This window comes from Alligator mississippiensis, chromosome 4, assembly GCF_030867095.1.
Source record: "Alligator mississippiensis isolate rAllMis1 chromosome 4, rAllMis1, whole genome shotgun sequence".
Taxonomy (NCBI): Eukaryota; Metazoa; Chordata; order Crocodylia; family Alligatoridae; genus Alligator; species Alligator mississippiensis.
Genome location: NC_081827.1, coordinates 37,015,857 through 37,036,173, shown reverse-complemented (window position 1 = coordinate 37,036,173; position 20,317 = coordinate 37,015,857). Strand labels below are relative to the sequence as shown.

Genomic DNA, 20,317 nt, shown 5'->3' with positions numbered 1-20,317 from the left:
GACACCTCAGTCCCATTCGCCTTGCTTTTCTATTGTTAATCTGTGCTTCTCAGGCATTTCATTCCTGTCCCAGCCTTCTTTGCTCTTCAGATTTGCTGGCAAAATCTCAATCTCTCAATTCCCAGCTTCTTTCCTCTCTTATCTTGCCCCAGTCCCCTTGGCCAGCCAATCTCAGCTTCTTGCTTCCCTTTCTTGTCTCATCTCTCCCCTCTCCTCTGTGGCTCCCCACCCTAGCCTTCTCCTGGGGCCCCTACACCTTGTTGCTGTAGTCTTTCTCTTCCCTTGCTTCTTTCTCAGGCTGATTGCTCAGTTCCAATTCTGTTTTCACATGCCCTCTTGTCATATTTGTCTTCTTTTCTCATCCTAGTTCATAGTCCCAAACCCTTTGTCCAATGACTCCTAATCTCTCACTTACTCCTGGGTCTCCCATTTCCATCTTTTAAATCCTGATCTTCTCACATTCACAGTCCTAGCCTCTGCTCCTCCATGCTTGGGTCTGAGTCCTTATTAAAATATGTTCTTTTCCATTTCCCTGGCCCAGCTTGCATTCAAATTAGATGTTTTCCCAGACATGTTCTCAAGGTGCTAACAGGGTTGGTCTTACAGAGTCCAGAAGAGACAAGTTTCTTGTATCCTAATCATTACCTGAAGCAACTGGAAGAAGTCACTGCAAGGGAAGTATAGTTTAGCTTCTGTAGCCCTCCTTTTCTCTGGGATTTTGCTCTCTCTCTGTGGGCTGGCACCTGCCCGGTTCAGTGACATGGAGGAGCTGTGCGGGGATGGAGCATGTAGGGTATTCTGTCAGAATGACTCTTGAAGAGTCTGGTCAGTACAAAGAAGTGTGAGTGGCATGAACGTTGTTAGAAAAGATGGTCTATTCACCTCAGTTTGTACCAAGATCAAAGTCTACTGAGCATGTACACACTTAAAACAACAACAAAAACAGATTTTGGTAGATTTTTCCACATATAGTAAAAGAGATATTCCCAAGACAAAGGCATGCCTCTTCCAAGGATCAAGTAATAGCAAAACCATGTGTAGCACTCTCATGTTGTAGAACTATTCAAAGAAAAGGTTTCCAGAATGTTTTCAGCAATGTAGTATATTTCCCGTAACCTTATTCCCAGAAACAGCTGCCCTGTTTTGGTGTAGAGAGAAAGGTAGTAGTTTCAACTTAAACAGTTAAGTATGGCAGGTAACTGAAAATGTTCTTATAATTTTGAAGTGTTGAGCAGTCTCACCTATAAGCTGCTCTATTGATTGCACATGTAGCATTTATAGGGAGCATAAATTTGACATTTGTTGCTTATGTCACACTTGAGAGTTTTCCTGTGTGCTGTAGCATGTATGTACTGTAATGCAGGATTTGGATTAACCTTGCAAACAGGTCTGATCTCTGAATTGTTTGCTCAGAAGGTAACAAGTGTCAAAGGTATCTCAGCCAGTGTGGATCTCTATTTCTACATAAACAAAGTAGCAGTACCCAGAAATCCTTCCAGGATTCACAATTGCTGTAAACTATATAGAACTGGAAGGATTCTTCCATTGGTATTGTGATGGAGTTACAAACTTGACTATCTAGTAGAATTCTGAGGTAATAGAAATAAATACTTTCAAATATATTTAACAGCCTGAGTACTTGTTGAGGTCAGTTAAAGTAATTTAGAATTGTGGGTCACTATTAACACAACATTAAAATAAGGGAAATTTTACATACATTTTTCTCATATTTTAAAACCTTTCAGTTCATAAATCCTGTTTGCTGCTTTCAGCCTTTCCCCCAGAATACATTTAGGTGGAAGAACTATCATAAGAAATGTCATGATCTGTTTTCTCTGTTTAAAAATCGCAAATTCTCTGATTAAAACCCCCCAAATCCATGTTTTTCTGTGATTAAAATGAAACACCGCTATACATATAGATATCAGTTGAACACAATGTTTTTTATTGATCTTTTTACAATTTTAAACAATTTGGAAGCCTGCCACGGTCTCAGTCACTGTAATAAATTCTAAATACTTTCAAATGTTAGCATTTGGTTTTGGGTTTTTTATCATGGAAAATCAGAGCTTCCCCTAACCCCTTCACTCACCAAGATGCAGGTCTAGCTACGGCTGTCCACCCCCATGGTGCTTTTGTATTGCTGAACAGCCCTGACATGCTGATGGTCTGGCCATGCCATTGCCCCTCACTCACCCCTCCCCCCCCCAGCTCTTCCATCCCTGCTGGTGACCCTCAAACCCCACCCACAACCCTGCTCCAGCCCTACTAGAGAGGACCTGCAGCTGCCAGGACTAGGTGGCTAGAGACCTGGGTCTGCAGCACCGTGCAGAGCCCAGCTCCCAATCTCCCACAGGTGGCACAGCTGAAATGGGGGGGGGGGGGGGGTGGATGCAGGCTTCCCACTGGGCTCGGACTCCCCACCCTGCTGCTTTCCCCCCATAGCCCAGTTGGCAGGACCCACGGCAGAGCAGGGCCAGGAGGGGAAATTAGTTGCTGCCACGGCAATTTCCACACTTTCATAGAGGAGGCGCCCCCTGCCCATCTGGCAGCAGTGAGGGCACAACCCTGTGCTGCTGGGTGGGCAGAGGGTGCCTTGCCATGATGGCATGGAGCTCCCAGCAGCAGCTCTGAGTTGCCCTCCCCTGCTTTGCCCTGCTGTGCCAGGTCCCACCTGCTGGGCTGTGGAGGCCCCATGGGGAGGATAGCAGGAGGGAGAGCCCCAAGCATGCAGCAGGCAGCCTCCCCTCTTGCTCCCCACACAAATCTGATGTGCCCCACCATACCTCCCCCTGGGAGTGCGCACAGCAGTGGGGAGCTAACCCCTGTGGACAAGCCACCCCCGGCCCTGTCCTGCTCCCCACCTAGGCTCTGCAGCTATGCTTTCCAGCCCCGGGCTCCAAGTCTCACCTACCACCCTAGCTGGGCAGTGCCCCCAACCCTGCCCAACTCCTTCACTATGGGTGCCTCAATTCCTGCCCCCCCACCCTTGACGTATCTGCGGGTAGCTGCTCTCCAGGCTGCCTGGCAGTCGTAGGCATGTGTGAGCATGTACTGTACATGCACATGGCACCCTCTGCCTCACCCCCTTGCACCTTGCAGGCTGAACTCTGCCAGCCTGAAAGGAAAACCCACCTTTTCTTGCGTTTTTCTCCTTCAAAGGAGAAAATCTAGATTTTACCGTATTTTTTCCATGGCAAATGAAAATCCTGATCCCTGGTCAGAGAGGTAGATACATGAAATATCATGATATCTATTTCACTCACACATTCGCATGCAAATCTATGTTGTGTTTATTAATTTGGTTAGGGAAGGGAAATTCAGGTTTATTTTCTTTATAGAGCCTCATGTGTGCAATGAATGTGAATTGTTTTTGCCATGCTTGGAACTCTTTGGTGAAACACTGTCTATTAGGGCTCCAGCCCAGAAGCAAAAAATCTGCTCTATGGTTGTATCCTCCCTCTCTTACAACACTTCATTTTTAACTGCTTTATCAGGCCCTAGCTCCTATTTTCTGTCTTAACTATGATGTCCACTTATTCCCCTTTATAACTGTTGTCAGTAGAGGGCTTTTGGGTTTGGTTTAGTAAATTTAGCAGTTAGTACCAAAGGTAACTGGTTGAGAAGAGCATAGTTTCATAAGGAGAACTTCATTTTTCTTTAGTTTACACTTTCATTCTGTCAAAGTCAATAGTCACTCATTTAAATTCTCAGCTCTACAAGAAATCCCTTGGGTTCCAGATTACCTTAATCATACATCCTAACCAACAGAAAACTGAGATTTAAAAATCTGACTTCGTGAGAAGTTCTGTTTGGTATACAGTAAGAACTTTTCTCATGATCTTTGGCCTCAGAGCTTCTTGTACCTACAATATGTCACATACCAGACTCAGGATACAACCATTGCATTTCTGGATAATAATACTGCTAGCGACACAATACATAGACAGTCTAGGGTATTCTTCAGTGGTAGACGGAGCATGCATGCAAAGTAAGTCCCTTCAGTCTTCTTATTTGGCTGTGACTTTGACAGGCACTTCAGGGATAAGTTGTGGGCTGATCTGTATTATCTACAGATACAGAGGAACAAAAATCATCAGTATCCTTGCACTGACTGTGAATCAATTGCCGTTGAAAGGTTCCCTGTTTTAAATCATGGGAAAGTCTGTACAAATATTGACAGCAATAGGATAATATCATATTACTTGGCAAAATGAGGCCTAATCTTGGGAATCAATGTTAGGAGGTAAACCTTGGGTTACACCATCAACACTGCATCTTCCAGCTAGGCAACTATATTGTGATCAGCTTCAGTTGAGAGTACAGAACTTGTACTGGGTGTTCTTTCAAATTGTTGAAAATAATATGCATATTTCACAAATGGGGAAAAGTATGTAATAAACTTTTTCCTTAAAAAGGAGAACTTTTAGGCTTGAAGTATGCACAATAATTACATGGACTAACTAATTTGTGTATATGGAGAGCCATACTCATTTTAAGAGTTACTAATACTAACTAAATGACCATAGATGCCTGAATTTTATATACATTACAGCTTCCAGCATTGCTGCCTCTGGTAAAGTGGCACTACTGGTGAATTATGCATTCCTTTTATTATATACATCTAGAAAAACACCTATTCAGTTATCTACTTAGCAGGTGCAGAACTGCAATGAAGCATACTTTTAGGAGACTACAAGCAAAATAAAAATGAATGCTAACTCACAATTTTCTGTGATTAATGTGGTAACCATAATATATGTAAACAAAGGATAATTTCTGTGAACGGTGGAATGAGAAGAATACAGGCTATCCAGGAGACTTTTGTAAAGAAACTAATAAACTTGCCTAAGAATGCCATATTATTGTCACTGCCCGCATCAATGTACTAGTCAAATTCCAGATTCTCTACCGGATAATTTAGAATAGTGAATTAAATATTCTTTATGTATGCTGTATTAGCTTCAGATTCCTCTCATATATCTAATTTAAGTGTCTCATTCTCTTAATTGATACACTGAGGAAGTTTATGGAGGAGTGTCATTGTTCTGGGTTTATATTGGTGTTTCATTTATTTGGAGCCTGATCTACACTGTTAAATCAATGATTCTTCCCTAATGAATTAAAAATGACTTGTATTGATTTGGGTGAAGGAGTATAAACAAGAGTTTTAATGAGGAATTGCTCTTGAAGATTAGCATGCCTGATTTTCAAATTATGCAAAGATTTGATTTTCCGTAAATATCTTTATTAAAAATAAACAAGGCTGCTAGAAAACTGATAAGGACTATAGGTACACAGGTCTTGGTTTTCAAAAATGAGTGCCTAAAAGTAGATTTCTAAGTTCTCATTAAGTACCTGATTTTGTAAAAGTGCTGAGTACCTTGTATATTCCGTTAAATTGATAGATGCAAGGTGTTCAGAACTGCTGGTTGTTCAGCTCTTCTGATTATTGGCTGACATCTTTTTAAGATATTGGCCATGATCTTAAAGGTTGGTAAAATGTCACTGATTTGGATGTCAGTTCTCTTTTTGCTGATTATGCAAAGGAGTAGAATATCTGAGGAATGCCTGTGAGGAACCTGGAGTTCTGGAGTACAGAAAGTTAGAAATTGTGTTTTTCATCCTGTTGTGTTAAGGCAGCAGTCATTTTGTTCTGTAGTGTTTGGACAGAATAGTAGATAATAATAATGGATAGTATAGTAATATCCATTTGGAAAGGTCTGCCCATTTTTAAATTCTCTTTTAATCCAGGACATCCTTCAAAATTTCCATGTTATCTTGTACCTATTGTCATGACCAGAAGCAAAGCCAGGTTAACTCATCCCTGCTCTTTTTTTTTTTTTTTTAACACATCCTTTGTGAGCACTTCCCACTGTCTGAGATGGCTCCAGTGCTACCAAGGACACTGAAATAAATGAGAAGAAATGAACAAATTAATAGATTAATAATTTACCAATCCCTTGCAGTGCTAGAGAGTGGTGACCAATGTCTTCTGATGGGATCACACAAGGTAAGCTGTGCCCCACTCCACACAGTGCCTCTCTTATGCCCCCTCCCCCCCCCAAGTGTACCTGATAGAGTTTGGCCCTGCAGCAGGGGGCAGGGGGGTGTTGAGTCTTTGGCTGCAGAGAACACAGCAAAGGCAGGACACTGCTGTGAGAGTGCCACCACAAACTAACTTAAACCTTCCCTGGTGCTGCTTTATGTTTATATGGTGAGTGAAAAGCTGAAGCCCTGAATTTGGTGCGGGTTCCAGGGACACAGAAGGGTTAACTTGGCTTTTGGCAATAATGCCTGACACCTCCTTTTGTAGCAGTGCACTGATGGGAGGTTCCTTTGCCTTCATTCTAACATCTCCATTTACTTGGTACCCTGGCCTGTCCTGCCCCACACAGCAACTGCCCATACTACTTATGGCATGTGTGCTGTGGTTTGGCCACCCCCCTGCTAGGGAATGTAATAAACAACACTATTAATAAACATTATTAAAAAACATAACACTATTAATAAACACAACATTATCTCTAACCATGGGCTAGAGATAGTAAAGACATTGGAATTCACCCACACAATGCTTAATAAGCAGAGCTTGCAGCAATGCCTATAATTATTCATCTACTTTTTATTATAAGATCCTGTTTTCACTTGCTTATAATTTTGACAAACTTTAACAACCCCAAGTGAAATTTTCTGTCAGATATTTTAATCGGGCAGAATTTTCCTGAAAATTATGTAAAAAATGGTGCCCAGATTAAAAAGGAAAAAAAATGCTTACAATTGTTTTGTTGAGAAGCTCTAATATGATTTGAAATGTAGCTACCCTTGAGTCAAAGAAATACCTTCGGTGTTCGTATGAAAACCATCTCAAACTTGGTTTATTTTGGAGAATTTAAGCCTCTAAAATTGCTATTTGAACATGCCAGTAGAGGTTTGAAAGGGTTGCCAGCTGTATTCTACAAAGATCCAACCTGCATGCTGTTTAATACCCTCATTAATGATTTGGATGATGGGATTGAGCGCATGCTTAGCAAATTTGCCGACAACACCAAGTTGGGTGGAACTGTTGATTCTCCAAAGAGTAGGGCTAGGATGCAGAATGACCTGAATAGACTGGAAAATGGTCTGCAATCAGATTCAACAAAGATAATGCAAAGTCCTGCACTTGGGATGGAATAAATGCATGTGTAAACACAGACTGAGGAATTAATGGCAATGCTGCAATATTGCAGAGAAGGACTTACGGGTTACAGTAGACCAGGGGCCGGCAATTATTTTGGGCAGAGGGCTGCTTACTGAGTTTTGGCAAGCCATCGAGGGCTGCATGACAGGCAGCCCAGGGCAGATAAATATTATTTTTTTAAAATATTTTAGGGGCCCTGCGGGCCGAATAGAATGGCCTGGCGGGCCACATGCGGCACTGGGCCACATTTTTGCCCACCCCTGCAGTAGACCATAAGCTGAATATGAGCCAACAATGTGCTTTTGTTGCAAAAAAAGCCAACAGCATAACTGAGTTTTGTTAATAGGAGTGTCTTGCTAATCAAGGGAAGTGTTTCTTCCCTTTTATTCAACACTGATGAGGCCTCACCTGGAGCACTGTGCCCAGTTTTGGTCCCCACTCTTTAAGAAGAATGTGGACAGACTGGAGAGAGTCCACCACAGAGCAACAAAAATGATTAGGGACTTGGGAGGTAAGACTTACGAGGCAAGGCTGAAAGAACTAGTGTTATTTAGTCTGGAGAAGAGAAGACTTGGGAGGAATTTGATATCAGTCTTCAAATACCTGAAATGCAATTATAGAGGGGGTAGATGAGCTTTCCTTGATGGTTATAGGGGACAGGACTAGAAGCAGTGGCCTCAAGCTTCAGTAGGGGAGATTTAGGTTGGAAATTAAGAGAAACTTTCTGACCATGAGGGAGGGTGGTCTAGCATTGCAGCAGACTACGCAGAGAAATTGTGGAATCTCCATCCTTGGAAGTTTTCAAGATCAAGTTAGAAAGGTACTTGGCTGAGATGGCTTAGTGAGGGATGATCCTGCCTTGAGCAGGGGGCAAGATTAGATGACCTTGCGGGGCCTCTTCCAAGCCCCCTTACCAACTCAGATGTACAATAACCTGTTGTTCCTGGAAACTTGTGAGAAACTGGAAGTATAATACATTTTTGTGTATTCAGTGCTATTTCAATTAACTAGTAAGTTAAGTTGTTGTTTGTAGAGCCCCTGTTTGTTTTAGAATTTAGAAAATATGTAGTGGGTAAGGTAAGGGGCTGACTGTGGTAAAAGCAGTTTACTATCACCCTGGGAACCTGGATTCTATCCCTGGCTCTGCCAGAGAGTTCCTATGTAGTGGTGTAAAAGGGTATGGACAGATACAATGCTTAGAACATCCTAAATACAGTTTAAACCCCAAGGGTCTAAATTTGCATGCCACTTAAGAATGTTTTTTTCAAAAGCACACCAGGAAAATTGTGTACCGTTTTGAGCCAGTCTTCCTTGAACCAGATCAGAGTTACATGTGGACATAGATCATTCCATACCTAGTGCCTTGCATGGGTTTGAGAGTGGTGAAAAGCAATGCAGGCAATGGGGCTGCTCTGGGATGTAGCCAGGACTCTCCTGCTCAGAGATATCTTGTTTACTGAGACCATAGTCTGCAGGGTAAGGAAACTGAGTTTTTGTGACAGTTTCACTTCCCTGCTAGGGGCCCTGAGCAGGAGTCCCAGGCTCATTTGTGGCAAGAGGTGAGTGGCAGTAGGTTGAGCAGAACACCAGCCCCAGGCACTGACTATGGGGGTGTCAATATGGGCCCTGTCCTCCAGGAATCTTTGCCATGGCAGGGGCAACCCCAGGGCCCATTCTGTACTGGGGAGGGAATTGAATTATGTCCTCTCTCAGGGGCTTTGCCCTGGGAGGCACAGACCAGCCCCTGGGAGTGGGAGAGTGAACAGGGCACCAGGAACAGTCCTAGGAGAGCTGGGACCACTGCCTGTATCTCAGCTGACAGCAGCACAAGCAAATGAAGAGTGGAAAGCCTGGGAAGGTAAGAGTGCTCTCTATCCCCTCTTGCTCCCCTGCCCCCTTGCTTTCCAGTAATCTACCTCCCTTTTGCCCCAGACCATGAAAAAAAGCTTGTTACCCCTCTAGTGAATGGGCTGGGGGCTATGTGACTCCCTGTTTGTGCCTGCTGGCTGGGGGCTTAAGCCCCCCCCAGAACTTGTATTGAAAAGCTGCTTGCCCTGAAAGCCATTCCTGCTACAGACCCCAAAGCAGTAGGGTCCCAAGCTCATTTTCACATGTCATTGAAGCTGCCTGATCCTTCTGCTTGTGGTGGTTGTGCCTCTAATAATAAACATCTGTCCATTGCTGGGTGAGGCAGGGGCAGAGCCATTGCACAAAGGGGCAGTGAATAGAACAGCTGGGCTGTCAATTCCATGCCCAGTCTGAAGTGAATTAGCCCAGTAATTGTTAATTGTTTCTCAATCTCTGTGCTGCACCCTCTTGTTTTCTGCAGGTCCTTTAACAGAATCTGATGAAGAGAGTCACAGCTCAGGAAAGCTTGTGCTTTGTCTATCTGCCTATCTACTTTGCCTAGTCTATAACGTGCAAATCAGCCTGCCTTCTACTGCACTCTTTCAGGTGACCCTTCCCCACAGGTTCCACCCTGCACACACATCTCTATTCAGTTGCTGATGATAAAAGGTGCTTGAGCAGCTTTCTAGGGAAAGTCCTCTTAAAAACACAATGAGAGGAAGAAACTGGGAAGTCCCAAAGCAATCAGCCCCTGAGATGAAGAAGTGTGGGTCCCCCAACCCTTTCTACCCACACATGCCTGATCATCGCCCACCCCCAGTCTGGGTACTACCACACAGTGTTGGTAATATGCAAGAAGTACAGGGATGGGCTGTTCAGGTGAAGCATACAGGGAAACAGACATGGGCCATGGGTTGGGTAGAGAGCAGCGGTGGCAGTCTAGAAGCAGGGAACAAGTCCCTCACAACAGCTGGTGCCCCTTCCAGCCCCACCACTCAGTTGACTTGAGATCCCACTACTTAGGGTTCATGGCAGGGAGGTGAAATTGGCCCCTTGCACTCCAATCCCCTCCACCCCTTTGGCCTTCCACCATGCTCCCACTTCAAATCACCCTGGGCCAAATGGGGTCCATTTTACCAAAATCTATGTGGTGGACACCTGTGCTCCCCCAGCCCCGCACATAGGTTTTGGTAAATGGTAACAATGTTCTTTATTAAATCCAATTAGTCTTTTTCAATTCAATGTTTTTGAGAAGGAGGAGCAGAAAACCGCAATTGCGGGCAATGACATCTTCCTCTTTCTTGGCATCCAACTACTCCAGGTCTTCCTCTCTCTCTCAGGGAATCCTGGGGTAACTGAGCGTTGACTCCTGGAAGGCTTGATGATCTGGGTACTCTACCACCCCAGTGGCATTTTGGCAGCAGTGCAGTCCCTGGAAGTGGCAGTTCCACTTAGAACCCTTAACAGCATGTGTGGACACTTCTGTCAAGGGACATTTGTAAACCAGTTCCCAATCAGTGACATTCTTGAAATGGTTCAATTATTATGTCTCTATCCTGGGGGTGACTGTTACTTTTGTTACTTTCTGAATGCCCACAGTGAGACATCTTAGTCCTGATTTACAATTGTGATTTTTCAGCAAGTCTGCAAGTGAAGTCAGTGAGAACTGCACATTGAACATACAAAGTGCTCTATAACCCAGTGAAATCTAAAAGCTAGGCCTCTAGGTATCTCAAGTTGAACAGCTAAAAGTAGTTGACACTTTTAGTAATTTTAGCCTTTATTTTCTTTGCGCCTTAGTTCCTCATCTGTAAAATAGGGGAAATAATATCACCTCATCTCACAGAGGTTAGACTGAAAATAAATTGTGTGTGTGAAGCACTCTGATACTGCAGTCACATGGGTCATGGGAAAAAAACCATGGAATTAATCATTCTCTGTTCAATGAACTGTTTGGATAGTCTGCGGTAAATACAACATGAGAGCACGTATTAAATGGATAAAAAATGAAAAGCTACTCAGGAAGTACTGTCCCTCCTGCATACTGGATAAAGGAGGGCTCCTGTAAAAAATAATAATATGGAATCATAATGTATACCTGAAGGCGGCAGAATTTAACCGTGCGTAGACAGGGTGATAGTAATTCTCCTATCACTTTGCACTTTAACTTTCTTTAAATGTGTATTTTTTTTCGGTTGTAATGAGGACAGGCTGAGATGTTAAAATGTGTTATGGGAAGAATGCAAGGACTTATTAGGGTGATTTATTTTATTGCACCAGCTGCATAATTGCGATAGAGTTAGACAAGCTCTTGAATGCAAGAGATTCTTCAAGTCATGGGAAGAGGAGGAACTGGAAGTAGCACTCTACTGGGACTAATAATTAAGTTTTCTTTTTTTGTAGGTAAACATTAAATAGCTCATTCCCTGGATAAAAGTATCATCCAGAGAAAGAAAGGACATTTTTAAGAATGTGAATAAAATGTTGATAAATTTAGTTGTATTGTTTGTGGGGATTGTATTGGAGAACCAGCTCGATGCCCTGAGAAAATGTATGAATGTATATGAAGGTAAAATAAATCTCTACAGTCCAAGAACCTGATGTAAGATAAAGTTTCCACTGTTCCTCTGCAATTATAAAACTGTAAAGTCTTTGAGCAGAGACTTAAGGGTGCTGTGAGTTTCTTTTAAGAATGCTGCGGGGTGCTGTGTAATATTTGCACATATGTGTATAAACCAACCCCTACATGAGTCACCAGAGAAACCTGAAGGTTTCAAGTAGGAATCTGTAGTGTCAAAAATATTCTGACTTGTGCTTTTCCTGAGTTCTTTTAAGAGAAGAATTGCTATTTTATATTTTAAAAAAAGAGCAGATACTAAGAGCTGACATTTTTTGGGGGTGCCTTCAGTCTCAAAACATTGAGAACTACTGCCTTAGTTTTGGCAATACTGCTAGATATTGAGAAATGTGTATTGGACATTAGCGTGGAATACACAATATAATAATTTCCTTCTCCTCATGGCCTGTTTTTGTCTCACATGTAAGATCACAAATATTTTCCATAAAAAACATATCTCTGAACCTTTGTTTCTTTTAATAGTTTGCAAAAGTTAAATATAATTGCAGGTAATTAAGAGCTACTGGCTAATGAGACATCTCAGCCTGCTTGTGTACCAATATACAAAATGCAACGTGAATTATTTAGAACGTAAGAAATGTCGTTTACTAGGTTAGACCATGGACAAAGTGGCAGAGTGGATAATGATAGGGGGGGGGTGAACAGGGTATGTCCAGAATTTTCCACTCCCTGCTTCTCTCCCATTGCAGCTTCCAGCATTCAGAGGTTTTAGACAGTTCTGATTCAGAGGTTGTGCCCCTATCACCTATTTAACTATAGTACTGTGTACATAATTTCTTGATATATCAATGTTATTTCCAAAGCTTTCTGCATTGCAATTACTGTTTTGCCTTTTGATTCCCACCCATTACCACTATCATTCTAAGCTTGACCACATAACATGGCTCATATTTGCTGTACACATCACACCAAGCATTTCAGCAATAAGCAGCAACAGCTGTCCATGCAATTGAAAGAACATTTGCCAATAGGGACATTTGCCAATGGGGAACAAACTGAATGGGCTAGGGCTTTGACAGCTGTTACCCATGTTGCCATGGTAGAAATAACTGAAGAGGGGAGGGGTTGGGGATGTGTGGACACTTCCATCCTCTAAGTTGTATCTGCTTTTTTGCAAATGAAAGTAATACCATTCATAAGAATTCAAGAGATTTTTCCTTAAACTTTCAAGACAGCTAAATTAGTTTGTATTAGGTACATTGTATAATGACAAATGTTTGTTGCTGTAGGGACCCCCTTGATTCTCTTTTCAGCCACCATTTCTAGATGCTAGGTCTTCTCATCCCATAACAGATCCTAAAATTCTATCACCCTTTCTTTGCCATCTACTGGTCTGCTTCCTGATTACAATTGGTCCAAACCCATAAAAGCAACATCCGTTATTCTCCTAGTTCATCAGGCATGGTGCAAGTGCCTCTTTGCTGTTCAAAGGCCTCTTGGATTAGATAAAGGAACATTCCCTAAGGATCTGATCTTGCTCTTTGTAAATGTGCACGTGTTCTCATTATATTGTACTTTTACTACTCCAAGCCTTATAAGAACCTGAGTTTCTTAAATAGTCTTCTGACACTGATTGATACTTTTCATGATGCTCATCTCAAGCCATTTGCTTGGACACTCAATCATACACTAAGCTTAAGATTTAGGTCCATTTGCTTGCTCTTAAACCTTTTCTTTTTCCCAAATGGGTACCAAATCCCCATACTAAGGGAAGTAGAAGCAAGTGCATCAGATTCCTCTGAGACTGACTGGTGATGCAACCACTTAGGAAATGGAACAGAAAAATGGACATTACTGGGGAAACAGTGCACACGAACTCACAACAGCTGGTGCTTGGGAGTAAAATTTCTGATGCACTTGGTATCAGTAACACAGAACGCGGAAACCAGACCAGAAAGGCTTCCTCAGCACTGTGGGACCTTAGTGGGAATTGTTTATACTGCTGGAACTATAAAGCCAGTAGTATCTTGCCATTTGGGCATCTCACCAGGATAACACTAGGGTAGAAGACAGTGGGGCATAGTCTTGTGATTATGACTCTTGACAGATTATATAAAAATAGATTCAAATTTTTAAGATTTCCTTGGCAAGTTACGTAAATTCTGTTTCTCTTCACTTTTTGTAAGACCAGGATAACAACACACCCATCCCTGCTTCAGAGCAAGGTAAGATGTTTTCCTGCCTATGCAGGGGGTCGGACTCGATCTATTGAGGTCCCTTCCGACCCTAACATCTATGAATCCCATGCTGGGTCAGACCAAGGGTCCAGGTAGCTCAGGAGAGCTTTGGGAACGGATGCTTTAGCGGGGCAGCTTACAGCAGCACCGTGGTAGGACCGCTAGGTTTACAAACAAGATTCTCAAGACGAGCCCAGAGATCTCAAAGAAGAACCCACAAGCCAGGCCTTGCTGAGTTGCTTTTGCAGTAGGAAAGTTGTTTTAATTTTTCCGTAGGCCAAAGAGTGAGAAGTAAGAGCTGGCGTTTTTCCATTCAGACTTCGAGTCCGTGGGGGGAGCGGGGAGTGCCCCTCCCTGGCAGCCCGCAGGAGCCCCACTGCTTGGAGGCAGGCCCGCCCCGGGGTGCGAGGCTAGGAAGGGCTCCCGCAGTCCAGGCCCGAGCGGGGATTTTCTCCCCGGCTCCTCAGCCGGCTCCGGCGGCCTCCACACAAAGGCCGGCGCGGCCTGAAGCGCGCGGCTGCAACCGCCTCATTGAAATGTACACAGGCGCCCCCCGAACAGGCCGGGGCGAGTGCGGCGACGGAGGAGCCGCTCTCGGACGGCGGCAGCTGCCCCGGCCCCGCAGGTACGGCGGGAAGCCCCCCCCGCCCACTGACGGACAGGGGGAGCGGCTGGGCAGGCCCCGCCCTCAGCTCGGCTCGGCGGCGGCAGCAGCGGCGGCGGGGCTGGGCGGTGCCTGGCGCCTTGGCGTCCCGGCCCCTTCCCTCCCCTCCCCTCCCCCGCCGGCGCAGCGCTGTGGTGAAGCCGCATTGTTTGTGCCGAGGGGGGAGGGGAGCGAGCGAGCGCCGAGCCCGCAGCCGGTCGGACCGCGCCAGCGCCAGCGCCGCGCCCCACGAATGCGCCCCCGCGCCCGGCCGCGGCAGCAGCCCCGCGCCGGCTCCCCGTGGCCCGCTCCGCGCCCGGCCCCGGCCCCAGGCAGCAGCGCCGGCGGCGCCTCCGCCATTAGCCCGGCCGCCGCGTCGGCCCGCACAGGACAGGAGGAGCGGGGGGGTCTGTCAGCCGCCCCGGCGGCTCCCACAGCGTGAGTGCGGGCGGGCGGGGGTGCGGGGCCGGGGGAGCGGGACGGAACGGGACACAACGGACGGGCGGGGGCAGGGCGCCGCGCGAGCTGTTTTGTCAGGCGCCATGTTTGTGTGCGAGCGCCGCGGGGGGAGGGGGCTCGGGCCGCGCCGGGCAGGAACCATTCGCTGCGGGGCCGGGGGGAGGGGGCCGCGGGGGCGGGAGGAACCATCGGCGCGGAGGCTGGGGGTGAGGAGGGAGCGCGTGGTTGGACGCTGCTGGGTGTGGGCCGGAAGTGCTGGTGTGGGGGGGCGGGGTCACGGGCGCCGGCAGGAACCCTCCGCGAGGCGTGGGGGTGGGGAGGGGTCCTGCGGCTGCCGGTACCGGCCCCGATCCGGGCTCAGGAGGGGGTTTCTCCCGGGATCCAGGTGGGACACGCTCCCTGGGGTGCTCTTGTCTCCTCCTGGGGCGTGCAAGGCCAGGTGAGAGGAGAGGGCTAGTGATCACCCTCGCCTCCTGCTGGGTCACTGCCAGCAAAGGGTAAGGGTTGGGTGCAGGTTTGGAAAAGACCCTGATGGCCATTTGAGGGAGACCCAGAGAGTTACCTCCCCCCCACATCTGCCTCCAGGGTCACCTACTTCCTCAGTACCTTAAGAGGGAGTTGGGGGAGGTGTTTTCTCAGCATTAGAATAGGTGAGAAAACAGGTTGTCTGCCTTTGTCCAGGGAGGAGTAATGGGATGTGGATCAAAAACACAGGCTTTTTGATAGTCCCTCATAAAAAGCTGCTGTCTGTCTTTTCCAATATGAGCTTAGAGGCAGGCAGTTTTGTGATCTGCATCCTTGGTGTTTGCAGGTATATTTATGGCCGTTTGGATATGGTCACTAGATGCTCCTTGAAGTCTGGGTTGCTTAATAAAACTTAATATTCACACATCGATCTGTTGCGACTAAATTAAACTAAAAAGAAATCTGTCCTTTGCCTGTTGCGCGCTTCACATTTGACTTACACTTAATCCAACCAAGTGTGGCCCCTGGACTTTTGGAATCTGGCCTGGGGGGCTCCCCCATGGGTCAGGAAATTTGGCAGCAGGGGAGCAGTGGCACTACTGCCATTGCTGCCCCCTGCCAAAATCTCATATTGTAGAGCAGGTTAGAGCCAGGCCACAACCCTTGCCCTACACCGCCAGATTGGGGCCAGCCTATGCCCCCTTCCCTCTGCCCAACTAGGTTGTGGTCCAGCCACACCCCTTCCTTCCACAGAGCTGGGCTAAACCCCCTCACCCTGCACAGCTACTTTGGGGCTGAGTCATGGCCCTTTCCCCCCACAGGGGCAGGTTGGGCTTTGCTAAGTCACCTTCCCTGCATAGCTGGGTTGGGGTCAGGCTGACTCCCTCCCCATTCCATGTGCCCAGATGGGGCCCCACTGCACCTGCCCTTGGTGTTGGATTGGGTCCACCTGCCAGATCCAGCCTGCAAAGGGATTGGGCACTGCCCATCTGGCCTCCCAGTCAAGAAGATTGGGCACCACTGTATTTGAAAATGAAACCAGACTGGTTCATCTTGGGTTTACATATGAATGGGTTCAAAACACTGTAAGAGGAAGTTGAAATATATGTGGGTTTTTATTGAAAAATAAATTGGGGCCATCATAGAAGTTACGCGTCCTTGGATTCTAACCTGTCCTGTGAGGTTGAGGAACTATATTTGGGACACAGTTAAATGGTCAGTATATATTATATTGAGTTATTGGGCCTACTATAGGAAGTATTAGTTAAATCTTCTTTGGTAGAAAGTCAGTCTGGTTAATGAAGTGCTAATTTACAAAATGAAACAGTAAAATGTTTCAGGCAGACCCATAAAAGGAGGGAAAAGTTTAGTTGTTTATTTGTTCATTATCTAGACTCAGTGAAAGATGTTGCCCTGTAGTGATTGCTAGAAATTGGCTGTGTCTGAGTTAAATTTACCTTTAATTTGGTTGTAGACTTTGCTTAGTTTATTACATATGCTTTCCAAAGTAACACTGTTACACTTATCAAGAGAACAAAACTAATGGAGACTGATTTTTTTTTTTTAAGTTTGGAAAATGGGGCCAGGTTTGGGAGTTGGGAGACGCTAAGTAGATGATATGCGTTCTTGTCCCTTCCTTTTCCTTAATCATGCTTTCCCATCTTACCTTTATGCTACAAATAATCAAGTATGTGACTTTATGTGGGTAAACATCTGACAGTAGGAAAAATTGTTTTAAAACTTGTCAGATGAGCAGGTCTGATCTGAAAGGCAAATGTGTATAAACCCCCCCCCCCTGCAAAAAAAACCCCAAAACACAAAAAACCACTCTTTTTAGTAATCCTTTGAAAAATGAGCTGTGTATAGGTGGACCAGTGTTCTAAATTTGTACATCCTATGTGGTAAAATTATGTTGTACTCTGTATTGTATGTCTTCAGCAATTTCTATTAAGTAGAATTAGTAGTAAAAATGGAAGATGATGACAGCAGCTCAAATGTATGAAAACATGCAGAATAGTAAATTGTTTGGGACAGGGATAGCAACCGGGTGTTTAGGGGTAGGATAGGAACGGGAGTGTAGAAAGGACATACTTCTCAGATTTAGGCATGTGTGCATTCTTGTGACTCTATAAAGAGTAAGTGTGCAATTTATGTAAGGTATGATAAATATATACAAAGACCATAAATGTTTAAAAATAAATAAAATTATATAATTGTTTTTCCATCTATAGTCGTTGTGTAAACATATTTATGGAATAGAATTTTCCTCTGATGTTGAATCAGCTGGACCATGAAAACAGATTTGTTTTTTTCAAAGCTAAAGAAAAATAACCATTAGCAATTTTATATTGGTGTCATTAATTCTATTATAGTATGCCACAAGCTTAATACTGTAGTAGGTGGGTTTTGGAAACAGTTTTGGGGCCATTATCAAATTGGTACATCTTGATTCCACCCTTATGTAGTTGTTGATATTTGGCAGAAGCAAAAATCTGCCTACCAAGCTATAGCTTCCATAATTTTTGTGATCTTTTGACTCGTTGCCCAAGTGATGATTTTTTTTTTTTAATTTAGCAAAGGGGGTGAAATTCATTTCAGCAGTCTGATCAAGACAGTTTTATTTTGAGTAACTTCCCAAACTCTGATAGTCATTAAGTCAGAGTCAGTTTTCAAATCTATACTAGTCATTGACATATATATGTACGAAGTTAAAGTATGTATCTATATCTTTATTGGAAAGTTTTTTACTGGATTACATGTTCATAATTTATGAGATAAATATTTACCATTCAGTATAGTAATTGTGGCTATAATTTTAGGTAATCGTTACCAAATGAGGAGGAAAGGAAGATGTCATCGAGTATCTGCAGCAAGGCATTCTTCTTCCCCATGCAGTATTAAACACTCCCCAACACGAGAAACCTTGACATATGCTCAAGCTCAAAGAATGGTTGAAATAGAAATTGAAGGTCGCCTGCATAGGATCAGTATCTTTGATCCACTAGAGATTATTTTAGAAGATGATGTTACTGCCCAGGAAATGAGTGAATGCAATAGCAATAAAGAAAACAGTGAGAGGCCACCAGTTTGTTTGAGAGCCAAACGGCATAAAAATAACAAAGTGAAAAAGAAAAATGAAGCTCTTCCAAGTGCACATGGTATACCCACTTCAACAAGTCCCCTTCCGGAACCAAAAGTACGGATTGTTGAGTACAGTCCACCTTCTGCCCCTCGTAGACCTCCTGTTTATTATAAATTTATTGAAAAGTCATCAGAAGAACTTGACAATGAAGTGGAATATGACATGGATGAAGAAGATTATGCGTGGTTAGAAATAATAAATGAAAAACGAAAAAGTGATGGAGTGTCAGTTGTGTCACAAAATATGTTTGAATTCCTTATGGACAGGTTCGAGAAAGAGTCTTATTGTGAGAACCAAAAACAGGGTGATCATCAGTCTTTAATTGATGAAGATGCAGTGTGTTGTATATGCATGGATGGTGAATGTCAGAACAGCAATGTAATTCTGTTTTGTGATATGTGTAATTTAGCAGTACATCAGGAGTGCTATGGGGTGCCATATATACCTGAGGGCCAGTGGCTCTGTAGACACTGTCTGCAGTCCCGTTCTCGACCTGTAGACTGTGTGCTATGCCCAAACAAGGGAGGTGCCTTTAAAAAGACTGATGATGACCGTTGGGGACATGTTGTGTGTGCTTTGTGGATTCCAGAAGTTGGATTTGCCAATACAGTTTTTATTGAGCCAATTGATGGTGTCAGGAACATTCCCCCAGCCAGATGGAAGTTAACATGCTACCTCTGTAAACAGAAAGGTGTTGGTGCCTGCATCCAGTGCCACAAAGCAAACTGCTATACAGCATTCCATGTGACATGTGCTCAAAAGGCTGGGTTGTATATGAAAATGGAACCTGTGAAAGAACTAACAGGCAGTGGGACAACATTCTCTGTGAAAAAGACTGCCTATTGTGATGTACATACTCCACCAGGTTGCACACGGAGACCTCTAAACATTTATGGCGAAGCTGAAATGAAAAATGGCGTGTGTAGAAAAGAGGGATCAGTCAGAACTGCTAGGTCCACATCAAAAGTCAGAAAAAAGACAAAAAAGGCCAAGAAAGCAGTGGTTGAACCCTGTACAGTTATGCCAACAGTATCTGCTCCTTATATTCCCCCTCAGAGGTAAGCAAAACATCAAATAAAAACTTTATCCAGACTTAGTTACCTTTCATTTTAAATGAACTTTTTAGATGCAGATTTTATAGATAACAAACAAATGAAAGCTTGAGAAACTGTCTAGAAAGGGACCTATTTAAAGGGAAAACATAGACGTATTCCTGACACACACATTTACACATTGCATATCTTTTGGCATGAGTAATTAAAAAAGGCATGCATGCAATTTTCTGTAAAAATTGGAGGCTAGGTTCTTTTCCCACCCTGTTTCCACTGTCAGATCCAACAGTTTTGCTTTGCTCAGTAGTTCTGTGCTGCCTATTTAATTTATACACCTAGGCTTCTGGTCATAGTATGGTTTAAAAAAATAACATTTTACTGCACTTAACTTTGAGAAATTTGAGGAAATGACTTGGTTACTAGCTTAAATTTATGCATGCGCTTAAATGGTTTCCTGAATTTGGGTCTGAATTTTCAAAATGAGCCAGACTTCAGGGCACCACCTTGAACATTGTTTTAGTGTCTGAGGGCATTCTTTTATCTAGACAGCATTCTGCATTGATAATATTGTATTCTTACTGTGTCAGGTATTTAGGTACTTTGGTAGGTACTGCTCCATGAACAAGTCATAGATACGCTCTTTCCTTTGACTTTTCTTGAAAAGAAAAAGGTGAGGAGGAGAGGTGAGCTTACGTGTATTTGGTGGTGAT

At 44.2% G+C, this 20,317-nt stretch overlaps 1 protein-coding gene across 5 annotated transcripts in view; it reads left to right on the top strand.

The window, feature by feature from the left end:
* BRD1 (bromodomain containing 1) overlaps window positions 1-20,317 on the top strand; it is a 117,551-nt gene that overhangs the window by 4,566 nt on the left and 92,668 nt on the right. For 2 of the 5 annotated variants that reach the window (XM_019491539.2, XM_006267802.4), the window contains exons 1-2: window positions 14,632-14,927; window positions 18,233-19,613. In XM_019491539.2, coding sequence (XP_019347084.1) covers window positions 18,247-19,613 — 1,367 coding nt within the window. In that variant the 5' untranslated portion in view covers window positions 14,632-14,927; window positions 18,233-18,246. Of the gene's footprint in view, window positions 1-14,624; window positions 14,928-18,232; window positions 19,614-20,317 lie in introns of those variants that run through there. The other 3 variants (XM_006267804.4, XM_059725901.1, XM_019491534.2) reach the window with 3 other exon arrangements.